Source organism: Coenobita brevimanus, chromosome 92 (genome assembly GCF_032717465.1).
Source record: "Coenobita brevimanus isolate Jiangsu-jjx chromosome 92, ASM3271746v2, whole genome shotgun sequence".
NCBI classification, from domain to species: Eukaryota; Metazoa; Arthropoda; class Malacostraca; order Decapoda; family Coenobitidae; genus Coenobita; species Coenobita brevimanus.
In genome coordinates, this window is record NC_137045.1 from 17,228,991 (window position 1) to 17,254,033 (window position 25,043).

The 25,043-nt window shown below is 42.8% G+C and overlaps 1 protein-coding gene across 1 annotated transcript in view; it reads left to right on the forward strand.

Moving 5' to 3' along the window:
• The window catches only part of LOC145412106 (condensin-2 complex subunit G2-like), a 346,602-nt gene that overhangs the window by 12,269 nt on the left and 309,290 nt on the right, over positions 1-25,043 (forward strand). Inside the window, exon 3 of the mRNA XM_080282023.1 lies at positions 17,909-18,026. Within this exon, the coding sequence (XP_080138149.1) occupies positions 17,909-18,026 (118 nt within the window). The remainder of the gene's footprint in view (positions 1-17,908; positions 18,027-25,043) is intronic.

Here is a 25,043-nt window from a genome sequence, read left to right on the forward strand (position 1 = left end):
TGGGTGTGTTGGGTAGAATATATCATGAATGTAATGTGAGTAAATGAAAGGATTATAGCAGTGAAAATATTGTTTGGTAAAGTCATTATTTAAATTGTATCAGCATATGCTCCACTGGTTGGCTCGGATGATGAAGATAAAGATAGATTTTGGGATGGCAGTACGTGTGGTTGGTGGTATGGGGGATGATGAGATTGTAGTTTTGGGTGGGGATTTAAAATGGCCATATGTGTGAAGCAGCCCAAGGATGTGAAGGGGTACATAGGGGATGCACATATGGTATGAGGAATGTGGAAGGGGAAAGGATGCTTGAACTGGGGGAGGCATTGAACATGATTGTGTGCAACATGCAATTTAGGGGGGGGGGGAACATTGACTGATTACATATGAGTCTGGGAGTAATAGTAGCCAGATTGAATGTTTTCTAATCAGGAGGACTGATAGGAGGTTGGTGAGGAATGTTAAAGTTATAGTTGTAGGGAGCAAAGAGTGTGTGAAGCAACACAAATTACTGACATATGACATGGTGCTGAAGGAATGGGTGGTGAAGAAGTGGACCAGTACACCCAGGAGGACACTATGGAAGTTGAAAAACAAAACAGTAAGGGATGCTTTCTATAGCAAGATGAGAAGTGGGTGAGTGGTGAACTGTTAATGGAAGTGTTATTGGGCACTACAGAGCTGTTAAGAACAATCTCTTGAGAGTTTCTGATTCAGTGTAAGGATGGACAAGGGGCCCTCCAAGACATAAGGTAGCATGGTGGTGGGATGAAGGTGTAGAGGCCTCATTTAAGGAAAAAGAAGACTTTTCCAGGAATGGAAAAGGGATGGTAACAGAGAGAATTACTTGGCTGCCAAGCGTAGGGCCAGAAAGTGAAGTATGTGGGGAAAACTGGGTTCCAGAGACTTTCACCAGATAGCCTAAACAGTGCTGAAAGGAAGAATGTGGTAATTAAGGTGGCAAATCAGATGAAGAGGGAAAACGAGATATCATAGGTGAATAGTGTGTAGAATGATGAAAATTGAATATCATAGGTGAACAGTGTGTAGAATGATGAAGGAAAGGTAGTGGTGGACAGTGAGGATATTAAAGATGCTAGTTGGGAGCTTTATAACTGGCTGCTGATTGAGGAGTTTGGAACAGGGAAGGTTTGGTGTCGGTGGATTCAGTGTTTGGCTCTTGGCCTTTGATGCTGCTACTGTGAACAAGGCAATAGGCAGGGTGGAGTTAGGGAAGGCAGCGGGTTTGTCTGAGTTGAGTGCTGAGTGTTGAAGGCCTCAAGTGATACAGCAGTGGGTTTAGTTGCTGATTTTGTAAATTTGGTTGTGAGTGTATTGTCCCAGATGACTGACTGAAGAGTGTGATTTATTTACAAGGGAAGGGTTATGGTGTGGAAAGAGGAAATTATAGAGACATAAAACTTTTGGACCAGATAATGAAGATAATGGAGTCTTAAAATGTATGATAAGGAAAAGAGTGAATGTTGATGAGATGTAACTTGGGTTTATGTCAAGCAAAAATATCACTGGTGCTGTATTCATTGTCTGACAGCATCAAGAAAAATGCTTAGGAAACAAATGGGAGTTGTACTGTTTTTGTTAATTTGGAGAATGCTTTTGACAGAGTCCTTAGGGAGGTGGTGAAGTGGGCAGTGAGAAAGCATGGGATCGTGGAGAAACTGGTCATAGTGGTTATGGCCATGTACAGTATGTAGGTGCACGCTCCCAGTGAGGGTGAATGGAGATTTGAGTGACGAGTTTTTCATGAATGTTGACATGCATGAGGGGTCAGTCGAGTCCCTTATTGTGTGTCATGGTGCTTGAAGCTCTCATGTTCCCTCAGAAATGGACTCCCATGGAAGATGTTCTATGCTGGTGACTTGGTGTTGATTGCAGAGAACAAAAGGGAGGTGGAGGAAAGATTTAGGAAGTGGAGAGATGGAATGGGGCATAAGGGTGAGAGCGTGAATGTGGGTAAAATAAAAGTGATGATTCTTAGGGCTGGTGGTGGTACTGTCAAAGCAGAGGGAATGTGACCATGTGCAGTTTTTCACAAAGATGTGGGAGATACCTCCGTTTTGTGCAGGTTTTGTGATCAGTAGGTGCTGAAGAGATGTAGTAGTATTAGAGGTAGGGTATGAAATAATGCTGATTTCTTGTGTGCTGTGTGTCAGGTAAAGCATGTAGTATTGATCTTACAATAGAGTCTTTTGAGTGTGTGGTGGAGTTTTGTTATTTGAGGGACATGATATGTACTGGAGGTGGGGTTGGACATTGCTCTGTGGCTAGGGTTAGAATTGGTTGGAGGAAGTTCAGGTAGTTGTTGCCTCTCCTATAATTGAGAAAACTCTTCCCCTGTATTAAGGGATCCTTGTTTGAGGTATGTGTCAGAAGTGTAGTGAGACCTGTGTAGTTAAGGAAGATGTTCATAGACTCAAAACATACAGAAATGACGACGAGATGACATGTAGTGCATCCCAGAATGCGAGGCCTGGGGGGGGTAGGATTGTGATTGAAAAGTTTTTAGGAAGGGTGGGACTTGAATATGTTGGTGTTGTAATGAGAAGGGGTAAATTGAGATGGTTTGGTTATGTTGAGAGGATGGAGGATGACAGATGTGGAAGGTGAGAGGTCTGAACTTCAAGATAGGGTTGTGAGAGGCAGACCAAAAAAAAAACCTGGGACAAGGTCTTAGAGTGTAACCTCAGGGATGAGGGATTTATTAGGGAGGCTTGCCAGAGATCTAACAGCATGGAGAGTTGCTATTAGGTGACAAAGGCCAATGCATGCAAGCATGTTGGAGCTTTTAAATTTGTTAAATGATACAACGTGATGAGTTCATTTGTGGTTTCCATGTAGGATTATTGAGAGCTTGTTCTGACTTGTTCTGTAATATCTTTATTGTATCCCCTGGTGTACATGGGGATACTGTGGTTTTAGTGACATGCCATTATCTCCTCTGGCTCTTCCACCACACATGAAAGCTTGTGAATGTGATACAGCAGTAACTAGAAAACACGGAGAGAGTCCATATGGTACCTCTTCCAGTGCCATTGTCATTAAAAAGGATGTGAACCCAGATCCGGATCCACCCCAAAATTAATCAATTCTTTCTTGGCCCATAGCCCACCCTTCCATAAAATTTCATTGAAATTCATTGAGAACTTTTGGAGATACTGTGCAGAATACTCCAGATCCAGATCCTTCCCAAAATTTATCGGTAATCACGTCTTCCTTGGCCCATGGCCCACCCTTCCACAAAATTTCATTGAAATTCATTGAGAACTTTTGGAGATATCGTCTAGACAGACAGACAGACAGACAAACATAGGTGAATACATAACCTACTCCAGCTTTGTTGGCGGAGGTAACAACCTGTATCCCTTACTGCCTTGGAGAGAGTTCCAACATACTTGACCTCTTCCATATAACTAATCCTTCTGCTTATGCTCTTAATCTTTCTTCTCTGTTGGGCTCTGATTGCAGCCTTATCACCTTGGACTCCTCCGATCCCAGCCTTATCACCTTAACCTCTCCTGTTTCTCCAGTAAGGCCAGTGGACCCTCCCAAGAAGTGTCGGTTGTCGCATTGTGTGTGTGTGTGTGTGTGTGTGTGTGTGTGTGTGTGTGTGTTTTTAATGCAAGGAAGAAGGAACCCAAGGCCAGGAGCCTGCAAATTGTTCCCTCCAAGAAAAAACAAAAACAAGATATCAGAGAACCAAATTCAAGATCCGTATATTTCAGTATGCCTGGACACACTGGGTTTGAAAGATTGGAGATCATAGGCAGTAGGAAACACAGAGAGAGGAAGACAGTTCCAGAGATGACCTGTTGCATATATAAAGGAACTGGGGAAACGGTTAACTCTGACATTAGAGAGTTGGACGGAAAAGGGACGAGAGTTTGTTGCTTGACGGGTGTTACGCACCCATCATAATTGTGGGGGGATGCAAGCAGACAGTTTAGAGGAACAGTGACCACTGAAGTAGCAATAGAAAACAGAAAGATGAAGCAGTGTGGCCAAGAGACAGAGGTTGAAGGGAGCCAGTAAGAGGAGGAGAGTTAATGATACAAAAAGCTTTTGACTCAACCTTGTTGAAAAAGTTATATGTGGGGAGCCTCCCCACTCATGAGAGTTGTACTCTATATGGGCAAATAAAACCTGAGTATAAAGTCAACAGTTGTGCAGTAGTAAAGAAGCACACCTAACCTCATGGAAGCAGATTTTACAACAATGGTAATGTGTTCTTTCTGAGATAAATTCCGAAAGAATGAAACCCTAAGGATATTTAAAGATGATGCAGGATTAAGCTAGATTTTATTAAAAGTTAAAGGGTACTGTGGAAGATGTTGTCAGGTTGATAGATGTAAGACCTGAGTTTTTGATGAATTGAAAAGAACAATATTATTTTTTCCCCAATCAGAGATATGAGCCAAGTCAGACATTAGGTGTGCCATAGCCTCATCCCTTGTTTGTTGAAGTAACTGCTGAGGTGGACGCTGCAGGAACTGAATGAAAAGTTGAAGGGTGGAGTCATCAGCATATAAGTAAATAGGGTTATATGTACAGCTTACAAGGTCATTGAAAAAAAAGGAAGAGAGTTGGTGATAGGGCAGAGCCCTGAGGAACACCACTATTGATAACTCTAGGAGAAGAATGGAGGCTGTCTACAACAGGGGCTATAGAACAACCAGAAAGGAAGCTGGAGATTAAGGTGCAAATAGAAGAATGGAAACCAAAACAGGACAGTATTGAGATAAGAATTTATGCCAGACTCGATCGAAAGCCTTTGAGATATCAAGTGCAATGGCAAAGTTTCACCAAAGTCCCAAAAGGAGGATGACCGGGAGTCTGAAAGGTTGGTGAGAAGATCGCCAGTGGAGCGTCCCAGGCAGAACCCATATTGGCGATCAGAAAGAAGGTTGTGATAGGAAAGATCTATCTATCTATCTATCTATAGCCCGACACCCTAATTCCGCAAAGGGTGGCTGCAGACAAAACGCCTCCAAGTCGCTCTGTCACCCACCATTTGACTACCCTCCCCCCAGCTCACCCCCCCCTCCCTCATATACCTCTCAACTCCATCCCTCCACCTCATCCTCGGTCTACCCCTCCCTCTCCCTCCCTCCACCTCACCTACATACGCCCTCTTAGTCAGTCTTTCATTCTCCATTCTCTCCACATGTCCAAACCACCTCAGTGTATTTCTCCTAATCTTCTCAACCACATCCACATCTACCCCACACCGTTCCTTCACTTCTTCATTCGTCAACCTGCCCCTCCATGTCACTCCACATGCTCCTCTCAAGTAACTCATTTCCACTGCTCTCACTCTTGACTTGTTCCCCTCTTGCAAGGTCCACGCCTGACTTCCATATGTCAGGGTAGGGATCACAATACTATCATGCAGTGACTTCTTAACTTCCATACTCACCTCCCTATTTCTTATCACTGCTTTCAGTGAACCAACAACTTTCCTTCCCTGCTGTACCCTTTCACGCACTTCATCCCCCAAAGTTCCATCCTTACTCATCACACTACCCAAGTACTTGAATGCACTCACATTCTCCATATCCTCACCATCCAACCTCACTGTACATTCGGTGACTTCATTCCTCTCAAACACCATAACTTTACTTTTGTTTACATTAACTTTCAGCTTCCTCCTCCTTCACACTGTCCCAAATTCATTCACCAAACCTTGCAACTCCCATTTATCTTCACTCAACAATACTGTATCATCAGCAGACAGCAACACTGGAATCTTCCAAATCTCACCCACATTCATTAGAGCCACCCCCACATCCACTGTCGTACCCTGCACCTCCTTTACAACCCCATCCATGTATATATTAAACGGCCATGGAGACATCACACAACCCTGTTTCAGTCCCACATTGAGATCAAATAACTCACTCAGCTCACCTTCCACTCGCACTGTAGCCCTAACTCCTTCGTACATAATCTTCACAGCATTCAACAATTTCCCCTCCACTCCATATATTCTTAATACCTTCCATATACCTTGCCTATCTATTCTGTCATAAGCTTTCTCCAAATCCATGAAGGCAGCATACACTTTCTTTCCCTTCTCTAGATACTTCTCCACTAAACATCTTAGAACAAATATCTGATCTACACACTCTTTTCCCTTCCTAAATCTCCCTTGCTCTTCTCCAACTAGCTCCTCTGTCATATGCCTAACCCTATCAGTGAGTATTCTGCCATATATTTTACCAGTCACATTAAGAAGGCAAATACCCCTATGGTTACCACATACTTCTCTCTCCCCTTTTCCTTTATATAAAGGAACAATTATACCTGATTTCCAGTCCTCTGGAACCCCTCCCTCTTCCCAAGCCAATCTACATAACTTCCATATCCACTCCACAACAATCTCACCCCCATACCTCAGCATTTCACCACACACTCCATCAATTCCTGGGGCCTTCCCCAACTTGATCTTCTTCATTGCTTCCACTACTTCCGTCCTACTGATCTCTTCCTCCTTCCTCTCATTTCTTCTTCTCCCAGCCATTCCCCAACCACTTATACTCGCACTGCTCTCACTCTCTACATTCAACAAATCCTCAAAGTGCTCCTTCCATCTCCTCAATTTCTCTCTCTTCTCCACCAACAATCTATTATTCCTATCTTTCACTCCCCTACTATTTCCCCTTTCACACTGCCTTACTTTCTTTACCTCCTTCCAAAACAATTTCTTACTTTCCCTTCATTTCACACTCAGATTCCTCCCAAACTCTTCATCCACTTTCTTCTTACTCTCCTTCACCAGTCTCTTCACCTCCCTTCTCCTGCTCACATATACCTCTCTCTTCTCTCTCTCATTTTCTCCCCTGCCTCTACTCGCTAACCATTCACTATATGCCTTTTTCTTTTGTTCCACAGCTTGTTTCACCTCATCATTCCACCATTCTGTCCCTTGCACATCCCTGCATCTCCTCCTCACTCCACAAACCACCTCACATGCTGCGCCTTTCGCTTCCTTGAATATCTTACATACGTCTTCCGCCCCTTCCATCTGCTCTAGCTCATACCTTCCCAATCTTTCTTCCACTGTGTTCTTATACTCTGCCATTTTCTCACTATCTTGCAATTTCTCCACTCTTCTCACAGGAGCAGTTTCCTCCTGTCTTCCCCTTCGTCTCCTCAACCATTTTCATTGCAGCTTTACCTTGGCCATCAGTGAGTGATGGTCCGAGACTCCATTCCCCCACCCTCTCCACACTCTTGCATCCAACACTTGTCTTCTTATTCGCTCATCCACACACACGTAGTCTATCATTGCCTTTCGTTCAACAAGTTCACCATCCATCCTCCTCATTACTCTCCATGTATACTGGTGGATCATCTATGTTGAAAGTAGGTGTTGGCTATTGCTTTAAAATATTTCTGTTAAGAATAGATTTAAAAACTTTTGAAATAAAGGATGTTGAAGCAATTGGGCGATTGTTAGAGGATCAGAAATGGTCACCCTTCTTTGGGACAGGCTGAATGAAAGCAATCTTCCAGCAAGAAGGAAAGGCAGAAGTTAATAGATAAATGCACAAGAGTTTACCTAGGCAGGGTGCAAGCACAATTATTGAGGACAACAGGAGGGACTCCATCAAGCCCATATGCCTTGTTGGTATTGAGGCCAATGGTGGCAGAAAATACGTCATGTGAAGAAATTTTAATATCAACCATGAGGAAGTCAGAATGGGGAAGTGATGGAGGAACAGCACCAGAATCATCTAATGTGAAATTGGAGGAGAAAGTCTGAGCGAAGAGTTCTGCTTTATCAGTAGAAGAAATAGCAATAGAACCACTAGAGTGGAAAAGAGGAGGGAAAGATGATGAGGTAAAGTTGTTAGAAAGATTTTTGGCAAGATGCCATAAGGAGCAGGAAGAATTCGAGTTAGAGAGTTCAGAGCATTTAGTGTGGATGAAATTATTTTTAGCAGAGTGAAGAACAGACTTTGCATGATTCCAGGCAGAAACATACAAGAGATGAGATTCAGGGGTGAGTTGGCTCCGGTACCTTTTGTAGGCAGTCTCCTTGTGAACAACATTTGAGCAAGCGTGATTAAACTTTTTTTTTTTTTTTTTTTTTTTTCCATTAGTTAAAGGATATGAGAAAGGAATGTATGCTTTCATCCCTGAGAGAATAACATCTGTAATGCACAAGGCACACTCTGATGGCTCCCGTCATGGAAGCAATAATCATTCCAGGGAAAATCAAAGAAGTTTTGCCTGAGGGCCTCGCAATCAACAGCTCTAAATTGCCACAACCGATGCTTGTTGGGAGGGTCCACAGGCCATACTGGAGCAATAGGACAGGTTAAGTTGATAAGGTTGTGATCGGAGGGGCCCAACGGAGAGGAAAGATTAACAGCATACAGTAAAACCTTGATATAATGGACTTCAATAGACCGGAATTCGCATTTATCGGACTCGAGGAGCTACCGGACTAAATTCCTATGTATCGGAAAAAGTCCGATAAAGCCAGAAGCAGTCCGGACTGCCTGGCCACTTCAGTTATGCTCATCACAATAATGTAAATAAAACATATCTATATCAGTGCACAGTACTGTATTATTATATATAATATACCATTTGATTAATGTAGTGAAGTTATAACACAGTAAAGTACTGCCGTAGTAGTCAAAATAGTTTAAAAACCGTTCATGCGATCTGGACTAATGTCTGATATATCGGATAAAGTCTGGATTAGCAGGGGGAAGTCCGGATGTCGCTTTTATCTGAATATCGCATTTTTCGGAATGGTTTGGGCCCCAATTAGTCCATTATAGTGAGGTCTTACTGTAATTAGAAGAATTAGTTGTAAGGAAGAGGTCAAGTATGTTGGAACTCTCTCCAAGGCGGCCAGGGATATGGGTAGGGAGGCCTTGAGGCACTGTTTCTTTTATTTTCCCTTGAATGATAATTGCTTCCATGCCCGAGAGCTATCTGAGTTTGCCTTGCGCATTTCGAAGGATATTCTCTCGGTCACAGAAGCCTACATTCCTTTCTCATATTCTTTGACTAATGCAAAAAATCACGTTTGTTCTAATGCTGTCCACAGCAAGGAGAAGGCCTACAAAAGGTACCAGAGCCAACCCTCTCATGAATCTCATCTCTATGTTTCTGCCCGGAATTGTGCTAAGTTTGTTCTTCGCTCTGCTAAAAATAGTTTCATTCATACTAAATGCTTGGAACTTACCAACTCGAATTCTTCCCACTCCTTCTGGCACCTTCCGAAAAACCTTTTTAACAAACTTTACCTCATCATCCTTCCCAACTCTTTTCCACCCTGACGGCTCTGTAGCTATTTCGTCTACTGATAAAACAGAACTCTTCACTCAGACTTTCTCCTCTAATTCCACCGTAGACGATTCCTGTGCTGTTCCTCCATCGCCTCCCCCCTCTGACTTCTTCATGTCTGATATCAAAATTTGTTAAGGTGATGTATTTTCTGCAATCACTGGCCTCAATACTAACAAGGTATATGCGCCCGTGGGGTCCCTCCTGTTGTCCTCAAGAACTGTGCTTCTGTTCTTACACCCTGCCTAGGTAAACTCTTTTGTCTTTGCCTGTCAACTTGCACTTCTTGCTGGAAATTTGCTGTTATTCAGCCGGTCCCAATTAAGGGTGACCATTCCCATTCCTCTGACTATCTCCCAATTTGCTTCAACATCCTGTATTACAAAAGTTTTTGAGTTTATCCTTTAAAAAACTTTAAAACACCTTCTATAGTCCTTCCAAAATATCCAGATAGTTTGGGCGTTGTCCCTCACGGGAGTTCCCCTTTGCAAGACGCTGCCGAATCTGTACCAAAACACACCTCTTCGTCTCATGTCAGCTATTTACTACTTCTAAATGAAATTTATTCACAGTATATACACTATATATAAAATTCTCTAATAAGGCTATACGGTGTAAGAAAATGCCTATTATTTTTAATAATAACAATGACTTTTTATAAATACCTCAACACTTGGCAACGTTGCTTTCCAACGCTGTCACGCTTGTAGGTGCGTCAGTGAGGGTAGGTCAGGTGTCAATCCACAGGTCACTTCCTCTCTGACCGCCATCAGAGATAAGCTCCTATCCCTACTACTTACCCTTGTCTGCTCCACAGTAAAGAAAAAGAGCTTATTTACAGCGTAAATAAGTATTTTTTAGAAGAGATGGCAAACAGAAGACCTATAATTGATCCCTCAAAAAATGGTGCTCGAACAGAGAGAGAGAGAGAGAGAGCCAGGAGGCATTTCCACAAATTATAAGTAATCCCTGTACTATCCAGACGCCCACTTTCCGGACATCCCCATTTACTGGACATTATCATCCCGGGATCCAATATACCCAAAATGGTCTGAAAACCGCAAAAAATTTGAAAAAAATCCGACTTTTTCCCGCCCGTAATTTGAACTTGGCGCGCGCAGCGCGGGACAGCTTTGTTTTGGTGTGTCATTCCTCCAAAGTCCGCTAGAGCGCCCCTGCATCCTCTCCACTTGCCACCCGTCTCTTGTCGTGAGTACATGCTCATCGTCATGGCTGCCCACGTGCTCGCTTTTGTGGTGGTGCCTTACCTGCTGCAGGCTCTCTTTCTGCTCTCATGCCTCTCCTTCGTGTGTATGATGATGGCCCCGTCGCCTGAGAAGAGGAAGAGAGTGGTTTTGACTCTGGAGAAGAAGAGGGAGATATTGGAGAAAGTGGATGCGGGATGGTCTTCGTCACGCATCCTTCGTGAGTTCAACGTGGCCCGATCTACTTTGTTTGATATTAAGAGATCCTGAAACAAACTCATGCAGTACACAGCTGACTTCTTGTCGAAAAGCAAACGCAACGTGGAGAGGCAGATGATGTTTACTCCCAAGTATGCTGAAGTCGACCGCTCCACGTTGATTTGGTATCGACAGCAACGTGCTGCTGGTGTGATGGTGCGTGGGACGGAGCTGAAAGCTGCTGCTGAGAAGTTCGGAAGGCTTCACAACCCCCTAGACTTCAAGGCATCCGAGGGTTGGCTCTTCGCGTTCAAGTTACGACATGGCCTTACCAACCGTAAGTCTCATGGCGAAGCTTTGGACGCTAACGAGGATGGAGTAGAGGAGTTTTGGCACAAGCTGAAGGGCTTGATCGACAGGGAGGGCCTCACTCCCGGTCAAGTCTGCAACACTGACGAAACTGGTTTATTCTGTCGCTCTTTGCCTACGAACACCCTAGCCGAGGAGACGTAGAAGCGTGTACCTGGCCACAAGCTCTCCAAGCAAAGGATATCTGCTTTGTGTTGTGCTAATGCTAACGGCATGCATCGGCTTAAGCCCGTTATTGTTGGCCGTGCAAAGCAGCCTCGGTGTCTTCGTGGGGTGATGGATGTCCTTCCTGTCATTTGGTACCATTCGTTGAAGGCATGGTTCACAGGCCACTCTTCAAAGACTGGTTCCACCGCCATTTCGTCAAGGTCATACATTACCAGACGGAGAAACTGGGAATCCCACGCGACCAGGTAAAGGCCCTCCTTCTCCTTGACAATGCACTTGGCCACCCGTGCGGCAAGGACCTGGTGGCTCGAATGGGCGCATTAGGTGCATGTTTCTGCCACCTAATACTACTGCTCTCATCCAACCAATGGACCAAGGAGTGATCGTGGCAACAAAGCGCCTGTACAGTGAGGGACGGGACACGCGAGGCCAGCGGACTTTGGATAACCTTCGCCGCTACAACATCAAGTCTGCCATTTACAACTGGGCCAGTACATGGAAAGAAGTCCCTGTCAAGACTCTAGAAAATAGTTGGTCTCGTCTGCTTCTCGGAACGGATGTGGAGCACGATTTCCTAGGTTTCGACATGGAGGACTTCTATGCATGTCTATGTGTGCATGGGGACGATGTTGATGTGGACGAAGTGCGTGAGTGGTTGGATGATGAGGGCGATCCTGGGTATCAGACCCTGTCTGATATCGAGATCGCATCTTCAGTTGCAGGTGTCAGTACCCAGCTTGAAGATTCCGATGAGGACGGCGACGATGATGCGGATTCCTCTCAGCATGACGCTACTCCAGCCATCTCCAAGCTGAGCACACTCCGGGAACACCTAGAGTTCGTTCTGGACTACCTGGAGCATCCGGACTGCGACAGGGAGATGGGGCCCTTGGGACTTGTGGAGGAAGTGCGTGCTTTCAGGCAGCGCATCATTAATCGTCAAAATCGTTGTTCCTTGTGTCCATCAACCACTGACAGCTTTTTCAGGCCCATGACCCCCTCTGTGCCCAGCCCTGGCTCCACTCCGTTGCCTCCCCAAGACAGGCCCTCATGCTCTGAGCCACAGCCCAGCACATCAGCCACGGTGGAGTCACTGCTCGATGTAAGTTTGCTCCTATCTTCAGAGTCGTCTGCAGTGGGTACGCCATCAGCACGACCCAGCGACGCACCCCTAGGTCACCTGCATGTGCTACCCTCAGACTCTGACAGTGATTAGACGTCAAGAACTTCTCCACTAGACCACACGGGAATTTACAGTGTTGTGCAGTGAAAAAACAGTGCATAGTGTTAAGGAATTTGAGTTCTGAGTGAAAAGACAAAGATTTAATGGACTGTAAATGTAACGTAATTTAATTTGAGTGTGTGTTGTTTAGAAAATGGTTTCAAGAGTGGAAAGACTTAAAGTGAAGAGTGCAACACTTATTTCATTAAGGTACAATGGAGCGCAAGTAAGACAAGAGTGCGCAGTGTTAAGAGAATGGAATTCTGAATGCAAATGACTAAGTTCTGTGCAAGACTTCATGAACAGTGTACTGCAAGTGCTTCAGGAAATCCTTCTTACTGTCAGAGTGTGAGAGGAGGCGGTTATTCATCGAGATGGCCAGGGACTTGCTGTAAGTACCCAGAATGTTTCATATTGTACTGTACTGTATTTTCCATACTGTACTTACCTCTAACACCTCATTTCACTCTTTTATGTCCCTTATTGGTGTGAATAGGGTATTAGGTGCTATGCATGTGCAGTAGGGAGGTATTTCTCTGAGTTAGGGTCCATAAATACCAGTCCAGGAGCCAGGGACTTGTTGTAAGTACCCAGAATGTTTAATATTGTATAAACTCACCTCTGAAACCTAATTTTATGGTTCTTTTGCATTTATTTCAGTCTTTTATGTCCTTATTGGTGTGATTTGGATCTTAAATAGGTGCTATTCTTGTCCAGAGGGAATTGTATAGGTGTTTTTCTGAGTTAGGGTCCATAAGTACAAGTCCAGGAGGCTGGTGCCCACTATCCGGACAGGACCACTTTCCGGACATGCCTTTGGCTCTATTACGTCGGATAGTGGAGGGATTACTGTAATTCATAAAACCGTATAGACTTTTTATAGAAATAAATCTCCATAAACTGTAGATTTTATATGCAGAGAGAGAGAAAGACAGATAGACAGACAAAGTCAGGAGGCTTTTCCTCAAATTCTAATAATTCATAAAACCGTATAGACTTTTTATAGAAATAAATCTCCATAAAATGCAGATTTTATATGCAGAGAGAGAGAGAGAGAGAGGTAGTGAGCTGGGAGTGAGGGTTAACCCTTGTCTCTAATCCGATAATTGGCCCAGTAGAAACTGTGGCAACGTCGCACGTAGGGGAACTCCTGTGAGGGACAATGCCTAAATGATCTGGATATTTTGGAAGGACTATAGTTGATCGTCAGCATGGGTTCTGCCAGGGATGCTCCACTGGCAATCTTCTCACCTACCTTTCAGACTCCTGGTCATCCTCCTTTTGGGACTTTAACAATAGCTTTGCTATTGCACTTGACATCGCAAAGGCTATTGATCAAGTCCGACATAAACTTTTTATTTCTTAATTGTCCTGTTTTGGTTTCTGTCCTGTTTGTGCCTTCATCTCTAGTTTCCTTCCTCATCGTTTTATAGCTGCTGTTGTAGACAGCTAGTGTTGTTTTCCTGGAGATATCAATAGTGGTGTTCCTCAGCGCTCTTTCCTGTCACCAACTCTCGTCTCTTTATTCGTCAACGACCTTCTAAGCTGTACATCTAACCCCATTTGCTCATACGCTGATGACTCCACCCTTCACCTTTCCATTCAGTTTCCGCATTGTCCATCTCAGCAGGTACTTCAGCAAACAAGGGATGAGGCTATGGCTTACCGATTGTCTGATATGGCTCATATCTCTGATGGGGATAAAAATAATTGTTTTTAATTTATCAAAAAGTTCTTACATCTTTCAACCCAACAAAATCTTCCACCGGAGTACTCTCTAGTTTTTAACAATACCCAGCTCAATCCTGCATCAATTTTTAACATTCTTGAGGCATCATTATCTTGGGATTTATCTTGGAAAGAACATTTACCTCTCTTGTAAAATCTGTTTCCAAGAGATTAAGTGTGCTAAGCCGACTCTGTGGCTTCTTTACCCCTGCTCAGTTGTTGACTTTATGCACAGGTTTTATTTGTCCCTGTGTTGACTAGAGCTCTCTTGTGTTGGGAGGCTTCCCATCTACATTACAGCTCTTCTCAGCAAGTTAGAGTCAAAGGCATTTGGTCTCATTAACTCTCCTCCTCTGACTAACTTCCCTTAAACTCTGTCTCTTCCCTGCATTGTTGCATCTTATATCTTTTCGATCACTACTTTGGTGGTCACTGCTCTTCTGAACTGTCTGCTTGCATCCCTCCGTCGGTACAGTGGGTGCATAGCACCAGTCTAGCAACAAACTCTCATCCCTTTTCTTTTCAACTCGCTAATGCAAGAGTTAACTGTTACTCTCAGTCCTTCATGTATGCAATAGGTCAATGCAGGAACTGTCTCCCTCTGTCTATATTTCCTACTGCCTACGATCTCCAGTTTTTCAAACACTGTGTCCAGGCATCTCGAAATGAATGGATCTTGACTTTGGCCATCTGTTATCTTATTTTGTTTTTTTCTTGGAGGGAGCAATAATTGCAGGCTTCTGGCCTTTGATTCCTTCTTCCCTGTATAAAAAAACAACAAAAAGAAACAGAGTAACCTTTGCTTGTTCAGGTTTTGCATTTACATTATAATAAGCCATGGTAAAATCAAAGCTCATTGATTGTCAAAGTTCCAGGTCCTCAGTCTCCCTCTCCCCAGCCACCCATAGATTTGCAACTTTGTAAGCACAGTACAGTGATGAAGATGAAGCTTGTCTTTTGTCATGGTTTCAGGTCTCCATCCCCTCCCTCATGCAGTCCCCACAGCACACCACAGAATATGAACATTATCTTAGTAAATGGGCATCATTAAGTTTTCATCTCTCCATACATATTAGGCTTGTAGCAAAGATGAACTTTATCAGTTTTTAAGACTGCAGACCCCATTTTGCCCACTCACCCACGCTTGTGAAACACTACTGTACAGTTTTTGGATATCATGTCTCAGAAACCAAGCCACTCTCTCTCTCTCTCCAAACTGTAAAAACATTTGGCCACTGCAGCTATCCAAAACTTCCACCCACATAGTATCCTATATGGACCCCATCTGGCATTCATCTCTCAAAAATACCAGTGTCAGAGAAACATGAATGCACCTAACCTGTAGCCATCACTCATCCCTGCCTCAGTCCCAACACAAAATACAGCTAACAAACATTTTACTGTATCCTCACTAATAATTTGCCTTCCACACCACACCACAGCACAGTCTCCTAAGTAATTTACCTCACTGTTACAACACAAACATTCTTTCATCATAACCTCTCCAAATGATCTCCAGGAGTACCCTGTTAAAGTAGACAGTTTTCAATGGGCTGACATCCAAATGAACATGGAGTCACAACATTGACTGCTTTACATGGTCAGAAATAGGTTGGGTTGCTTCTTCTTCTTCCTTTTCTTCCTTTTTGAAGGCTCCAAGATGCTTTTTTTTTTTTTTTTTTTTTTTTTTTTTTTTAAAATAAGCCTCCAACATGCTTGCATATGTTGGCTTTGGTCATGTAATGGCGTCTCTCCATGATGCTCGATCTCTTGCAGCCTCTCTGTTCAGCCCCTTAACCATGAGTTAACATTTAATGACCTCATCCCAGGTCTTCTTTGGTGTACCCCTTGCAACCACACCCTTGATATTAACATTTCTTACTTTCTGCATTCAATTATCATCCCCCATCCTCTCCACATGCCCAAACCACCTCAACCTACCTCTCCTCATCACAACACCAATACATTCCAGTCCCATCCTATCTCTCAACTCCTCAATTGTAAACCTAGCCCCCACAGGCCTTGCGCTCAGGGACACACTGCACATACACCTAATCGTTGTCATTTCTGCATGTTTGAGCCTGTGAATATCCTTCTCCTTTACTGGCCAGGTCTCATGACTATGCAGCATTACACTCCTAACACATGCCGCATACAAAGGTCCCTTAGCACGTAGGGAGAGCCCTCTCAGTGTCAGGAGAGGCAACAGCTCCCTGAACTTCTCCCAACCATTCCTCTCCCTAGCCACAGAGCTAGCTCCAGCCCCACTTCCAGCATATAACACGTCTCCCATATAACAAAACTCTTACATACACTCAAGACTCACCAGCAAGTTCAGTCCTTTCAATCCATCCATCCATCGTCCAATCCTATGTTGCCTCATGAAGAGTTTAGGAGACCGAGGGTAGGCAAGATGGTCCTGACATTAAGGTGAGAGTGACCAACCTCACACATCCCTGAGTGGCATTATGTGAGCAATAACCCTGACTCAGATTGAGTCAGTGAAGGTTTATATCAAGGGATGGTTGGGGTTATTGCTCACATAATGCCACTCAGGATGAGTGAGACTGGTCACTTTCATCTTATATGTCAGGACCAACTTGCTTATCCCTGGGCTCCTACGCTCCTCATGGGGCAATGTAGGATTGGATGATGGATGGATAGATGAAAGGATTGAACTTGCTGGTGAGTCTCTTGAGTGTGTGGAAGTGTTTTGTTATTTGGATGACATGTTACTGTATGTGCTGGAGGTGGGGCTGGAGCTAGCTCAGTGGCTATGGTGAGGAGTGGTTGGAAGAAGCACATGCTTTCCCTAACACACCGTACACATAAAATCAGCATTATCTTGCAGTCTACCTCTTATACCATTACATCTCTTATTCACCCACTTATTACAAACACTGTACAAGATGGAATTACTTACCACACTTTTGTGGCAGATTGCACATGGCCACTCTCCCACTTCTTTAACAGAACTGCCACCAGCCCTATACTATATATCATCACTTTTGTTTTATCTGCATTTACTTTTAAGCCCTTGTGCCCCGTACCATCTCTCCACTTCCTAAATCTTTCCTCTGCCTCCCTTTCGTTCTCTGCAATTAGCACCAAATCATTAGCACACAACATCTCCCATGGGAGTCCATTTCTGAAGTCAGGTGAGAGGGTTTCAGGTACCATGATAAACAACAAGGAACTCAAGACTGACCCCTGATGCACATCAACATTCATGGAAAACTCATCACCCAAATATCCATTCACTCTTACCTGGGTGCGAGCACCCACATACATGGCCATAATGGTCCTAACCAGCCACTCCTCGATCCCAAGCTTTCTCATTGCCCTGTTCACCACCTTTCCAGGAACTCTGCCAAAGGCCTTCTCCAGATCAACAAAAACAAAGTACAGTTCCCTTTTCTTTCCTATATAATTTTCCTGAAGCTGTCGAACAATGAATATGGCATCATTGGTCTCCCTGCCTGGCATAAACCCAAACCGCATCTCATCAATATTCACTCTTTCTTTAATTATACCTTCTAGAATTTCCATTACCATCATTATCTGTTCTAAAAGCTTTACACCTCTATAATATCCACACACACAACCCCCCCCCCCTTTTTTTTTTTTTTTTTTTTTTTTTTTTTTGTAAATACTTTTCTTCCACAAATACAAAATCATGCTTGTCTTTTTTCAGAATATGAGAGGGTATGATGAGAAGTTGTTGGTAGGCATAGTGGATTTTGCCTGCATATATTTGAATTCATTTAAAGATGAAGATATCTACATCCCGAACATGTTACTGGAAATGGCTGGTGAGTACCAGTAACTCTACTTATTTATTTATTTTGTTTTGTTTTATTTATTTTTGCACATATACAGTACTTTATGCAGTTACCTTTTTATTTATTGATGCAATTGTATAATCTTTATATGGGTGAATGAATGATTGATGTCTTTTGTTAAACTTTGCAAATTATTGTATTCTAATTTTATCGATGTGAATACCTATGCTTTGCCCTTGGTTGCAGTTGTTTCCATCTTTGTTGCTGCTTATCGATGTAGAGACAGTTACTTGTTCTCTTTTATACAGTGCAGTTCCTCAAATCTGAAATGTTGGGAATCAAGGGGGTTTTGGAAATGTGAATTTTTGGAAAGCTGGAATTCTTTGTCATTACCATCATATATATATATGTATAGACATTCACCTGCTTGCTATACCTTTCTGTAATCACTGCATCCATGCAATAATTTATCCTACAATTGAGGCATTTAGTCAGATAACGACGAATGTGCCAGATCAATGTTTTGAGATAAACAGTGTTAAAAATTTGTTTCATTGTAAATCATTAACCAGTAACCCGATTTCAGTAAAGGACGTCTCAAAAATTAGAGCTGGTAAAATACTTTAAGGTAAATAACGGTAAGAATAAAGTACAAAATACAGTATGTGATATATCAGGTTATAATTCTGTTCAGTTATTAACCCCATACCATAGTACCTTTATATGTATATACAGTATATATAAAAACAAAAAAATTAATTTGAAAATAACCACAAAAATGAAAAGAAGGACAATCACTAACCCATGTACACTAGTGCTGCATGTATTAAAGTGCTGTAGGGGGTGTGAGGATTAACAGTAGTCTAGTAGATTGTCGATCTAGTGCCTTTCGTTCATCACTAACTTGTTTCACGTTAGAACCAGTGCCTCACTGGTCAGTTTCCACTGATTCAGCTACAGTCACTTTTTCAAGTACAGAACGAACTCTGCATTCACCTAAACTGTGAATGCTGAGGAATGATGATCGACAAACATCATAAGTCACATTGGCATACTCCACGCTAACTAATTGTATGTGATTTGTGTGATTTATGGCCCTTGACACAAGGCTGTTTCATAGCAACATTTTTCATGTGATTGGCAGTGTAACTGGTCTGTCAGTTATAATCACTCATTCCCCCAAAAAGCTGTAAATAGATAATTTACTTTCTCATTGCCCAAGTTATTGAAGCAGCCACACTTAAAAGGAGGACTTATTTTCTTTGCTGGCACTTCCTTTTTTGTGCTGTAACTTACGTATGCTTCCCCAGCATTTTGTTTTTGCTTGGCAACCGCATGTTTCCAAGAAGATGGATCATGTTTTCACTTCCGTCTATGCTCAGTGCCCTCTTGGTTGTCATTACTATGTAAGTCACTCATGGTGCAATATAAATCATTATAAATTTGAGGTGAAAATTATGTAATAAACCAAAAGCACGTCTGTGTGGCTTAACAATGTAAACAGAACTTGGAAGGGCGGATCTAGCCACATATACCAGCCGACACATCCACATAACACGGCCGCTGATTGGCTGTGAGTGTGTCTTCATCATGAGACCCACATCTTACTGGCAACTTGGAGGAGTGCTTGCTGGCATGTTCATCTTCTTCCTCTACAACTTTCCTCAGGAGAGGCACAGGCCACATGTACACTTGTGATTACTTATCTCTGACCAGAGGCGCATGGTGAGCAGTGTTATGACCACATGCGAGCTCTGCATTTGAACACAGCCTCTACACTACTGGGCGGGGCAAAGAACTGTAACCAGGTATCGGAAGCGTTCTGCTCCTCATATCTCTGATATTACGATATTATTATGGTTTCTTTTCTACATTATAGTAATCTGTCTTTATTGACAAGGACTGACATTTCTTCAGTCAATCTGCAATTAGGCAATTTCCATCAAGTAAATAGGCATGTGCCACTATATGTGGGTATTGGCATCATATAAAATAATAATTTATGAATTAATGGCATTGAGTGGCACACATTTTGACCAAAGATGGCATGCAGCTAGGACGTCGTGTAGGAATAGTGCAACCATTCCCAGTGGATGGTAACAGGGCCTCTTAAAAAAAAAAAAAAATAAAAAAATAAAAATAAATAATAATCAAAGTGGCAAGTCATGGTACATTTTTGTCAAAGATATCAGTATTATAATGGATAGGCTGCAGTAGTAGTCTTGAATATTTCTCCTCTATCATATCAACAGCTTGGTCAAAGGTTCGCCGCAAGAAATAGGTCAGCGAAATAACAGATTAATTTAAAAAAAAAAATTATGAATGTCAAATAGCATCATGCACTCATAATACACTAATAATAACAGCTATGACCATCTTTTCATGTCTTTGTCTTAAACTGCATTATATATATATATATATATATATATATATATATATATATATATATACACAGTACCCTCGCGTCCAGCACGGTAATATTGTCATGCATGGGTCACGTGTTGGACCAAAAACGTGTTGGACTAACAGTAGAGCTTATGGGGAAAAATGAATTATGTCAGCAACCCTCGGAAAAGTCACCCTAAATACCTACCATATACCTATACATATATTGGTACTATTGTAATTATAATAAATGGTACTGTGCTATGAATGATAACTAACCTTTTAGGATAGTGTTGGTGGGCTTGCTGGGAATGGAAGGTGGTATCCAAGGCTGTAGTTAGTCCTACTGGGTCCCCGGAGGATGGCTGCTGGCGTCACTAGCGGGTAATGGCTGTTGCTCCTCCTCAACCTCCCTCATAAATCCTTCGAAATCAAACCTCCCTCATAAATCCTTCGAAATCAAACCTCCCTCATAAATCCTTCGAAATCACACTCAGAATCACTGCCATCGTCCACAGCCATGGAAGGTCCTGCTTCTGCCTGTCCTAGCCCTGTAATCCTCGGCAAAGTGCATGCTTCTCACACTGTTGCCAGAGCCCCGTCTCCTGCCTGTGGAAAGTGATCGCTGTCGCTGACTCGGTAGAGAATAAGGAGAAGCAACTTTGTTTATAAACTGGTACGCACGCCGATGAGAAGGGTTTCAAAGCGATTGATATTTATTCTAAAATATTAATATGTATTCAGTGTCAGGCTAAATGTTTAATGCTGTAGTATGATACATTCTCTATCGAGTCGCCTGGGTTTTGGTCACACTGTTTTCCCCATCGTATGCTCGGCAGGAATCCATCCAGATGAATTCCAAATGCCCGTGGTATCGTCGACAATTTTACCACGTTACCGTTCCGATTTACCATCGTATCCTCGGCAAACCCGGTATGAAGTGCCGTGTGATAGCCTTCGGCTGCCAGGATCTTGTCTTAAGTTTTTTATTATGGTGCTCACGTTGGCTTCATTCATGTCGTAGGCCTTGACAATGTCAACTTTCCTCTCCCCTTTCTTCTTCCTCTCGATGCTTTCTAGCTTGGTGGTCTGAGGGAGGTGCCGACGCTTCTTGGGGTTCTCAGAAGGCTTCCTAGGCATCGTGAGCAGGGCAAAATGCAGTAACAGGGGCAGAAAATGCAGCAAGAAAAAAGCACCTTCCAATGCAATTATGCAACTGAGTGGCTCTGTGGCGGGAGAAATGTAAACAAAACATCACGTGACAGCAGAAGCGTTTTTAATTGGGCGGCATCACGATCACGTCACGATAGCGGGTGGGGAAGGCTACTTGATTAGAAGTTTTTCATTGGCTATCATAATCATGGGATTGTCCAGTATGGCCGTGTTGGACCGGGGGTGATCGTCCTAGAGTGAACTCTGCGGATTTGGCCCACTTCTTGGAGCTCTGTGCATGTTATGCTAACACACTCGTGTTGCAGTAATTAAATCGTATTAAATAATACTAATTAATTGCTCACCGTGCTGGACACGAATCGTGCTGGACTAATGCGTGCTGGACACGAGGGTACTGTATGTATATATATATATATATATATATATATATATATATATATATATATATATATATATGCCTAAGGATGATTCTAACAAGAGAAAAAAGGTGGTGTTAACTCTAAAACAGAAACAAGAGATATGTAAAAAAATTGAAAAAGGGGTGAGACGCAGTGTGTTGATGAAAGAGTACAACATCGGTTCATCCACCATTTACAATATCAAAGCACAGTCGCAGAAACTTAAAGAATTTTTCTTGAAAACTTAAACATCTGATGGCATTGAAAAGTGACGAACAATGTGCACAGCAAAGTTAGAGGACCTAGATCGTCCTGCATATGAGTGGTTTCAGACAATGAGGTCTGAGGGCGTGTGCTTTTCAGGTCCTCTGTTGATTGAAAAAGCAAGAGAATTTGATGAAAAAATAAACATAGAAGAAAAGAGTGTCTTTTCAAGCGGTTAGTTAAGTCGCTTCAAAATTCGTCATGGAAAAAGGCAGCTGGATATCTCGGGGGGAACAGAAGTCTGCTGACACAATCTCTGCGGATGAATTCATAAGCAAATTTAGTGCCCTTGTTTCTGAGGTGGTGTGTGGGGTGAAGAGAAGACGGAGGTGAGTTCAAGGAACAGCGTGATGGAATGAGGTGGTGATACAGGCTGTGACACAAAAGAAGAAAGCAAACACTGAATGGATGAGAAATAGGGGCGTGGAAGAAGTTGAGAGGCGGAAGAGAGAGTTATATGTAGAAAGGAAGAGAGAGGTGAAAAGATTAGTAAGAGAGAGTAAGAAGAGAGTGGATGAGGAATTTGGAAGGAATTTGAGTGTAAAGTGGAAGGACTGTAAGAAAATGTTTTGGAAGGAGGTGAAGAGAGTAAGACAGGGTGGCAGTGAAGTCAGGAGGGGAGTGAAAGATAAAAATGGTAGATGACTAGTGGGGAAGGGAGAAAAAGTGAGCAGATGGAGAGAACACTTTAAGGAATTGTTGAACATAGAGGATGGAAGTAATGCGAGCATAATTGGCTGGGGAATGGCTGGGAGAAGGAGGGAGGTGAGAAGACAGGAAGAAATCAGTAGGATAGAAGTTGTGGAAGCAATGAAGAAAGTCAAATTCGGGAAAGCCCTAGGAATTGTTGGAGTGTGTGGTGAAATGCTGAAGCATGGGGGAGTGAGAGTAGTAGAATGAATGTGGAAGATGTGCAGATTGGCCTGGGAGGAAGGTAGAGTCCCGGAGGATTGGAAGTCAGGTATAATTATTCCTTTGTACAAAGGAAAAGGGGAAAAAGAAGTGTGTGTTAATCACAGGGGCATTTGTCTTCGTAGTATATCAGGAAAAGTGTATGGTAGGATACTTATTGACAGAGTTATGGAAAGAACAGAGGAATTAGTTGGAGAAGAACTGGGAGGCTTTAGGAAGGGAAGAGGTTGTGTAGATGTAGAGTATGATACTTACTGACAGAGTTATGGAAAGAACAGAGGAATTAGTTGGAGAAGAACAGGGAGGCTTTAGGAAGGGAAGAGGTTGTGTAGATCGGATATTTATTCTTAGATCTTTAGTGGAAAAGTTTCTAGAGAAGGGAAAGAAGTTGTATGCGGCTTTCATGGATTTGGAGAAAGCATATGACAGAGTGGATAGACAAGGATTTTGGAAAGTAGCCAAGAAACCATTTACAGTGCTGGGTGGTAACCGTATAACCAAACCATTCGTTCTCCCTACGTGTCAACAAGTGGGTTGGTGGAGGGTTAGTGCCCCTCCCCGTAAAACAAATAACTGAAGTCAAATGGCCACCCCTTATGGGATTATGGTGTCTGGCAATAGATATATATATATATATATATATATTACTGTAAATCCTTGTTTTTTGCTGCTTGGATGTTTCGCCAAAACCGAGCGAAATGCGACACGTTGAATTGTGAAGTTAAGGATCAATGGGAAAAATAGAGGAGCGTTCTGGTGGGACATGTACCTACCCTATCATAAAGTACTATAACACCAAACAGGCCCTACCCAAAATTAAATGATGAGTGTTTACTAGTGCTGAAACAGCATAACACATTAAACATGTATCTGAAAAGACATTAAAGCTGTTATAAGGAGCTGCAGCACTAAAAATCCTTACCAGAAATAAAGTGAAGACTGGCTTGAGTGGCAGGTGAAGGTGTGTTGAGGGTAGATGGGCTAGTTACTAGGTGACATGGGCCTCTCTGGGGAAGCCTCATCACCTATGCGTAAACCCTTCAAGTTGAACTCGGGTTCCAGCACCTCCACTTCCTCTCTGTCCACTTCTCCTCCTTCATCCACCCCTGCTGGCATGTCCAAGTCTTGCAGAATAGCTGCCACATTCTGTCTCATGAAAATATCGTGTGATCCGGGCTTGTCTCTGCACCTTTATGTTTCTGTTGTAGATGGCCATCACTCTAGACTTCAGATCACTCAAGGTTGATAGGATGTTGGTAGCCTCAGGCATAGTCCTGGTGTATGCATCGAAGGTGGTTGCCATGTCGGTTATGGTGGACAGGGTGGTCGCAAGATGGCTGCCAACAAATAAGCAATGGTATGCATCGTCGGCTGCAGGCTGGGAGCATCGAATTGTGGGGAAATTTGCTAATTGTGAGACAACTCGGAAACTTTTTTCTTGCGCGAAAAACAAGGCGTCGAAGTAAAATGTGTCTAAATATGGGGACATACTGTACTTGAAAAAGCAATATAATATGTGAAGCAAAAGTGTTACAGCAATGCTTAGAAAATCATTCACTGAAGCACTAAACCTTTCTGGAATTATGGTCGATCATGTCTGATGGTGTAGCCTACTCCTGGCCACGATTTTGGCTAACTCTCTGGTCAGAGATTATTAATCATGAGTGTACCAACCTGCAGCGTGTTGGGACAAAAATTCACCTTGTTGTATAGGCCTTTTGACCATGTTGGAAAGATAAACATCCTGTGAAAATGTTTCCACTGGATAGAAAAATGGTGGACGAGTGTGTTGCTACCTAAATCTCAGTTTGACATATTGGGCATATTCGTCGTTATTTGACTAAACGCCTCATTTGTAGTTTTGATGGCTCTTGTGTGAAACTTTAGTAATAAACTTTTTTTTTATTATTGTTAA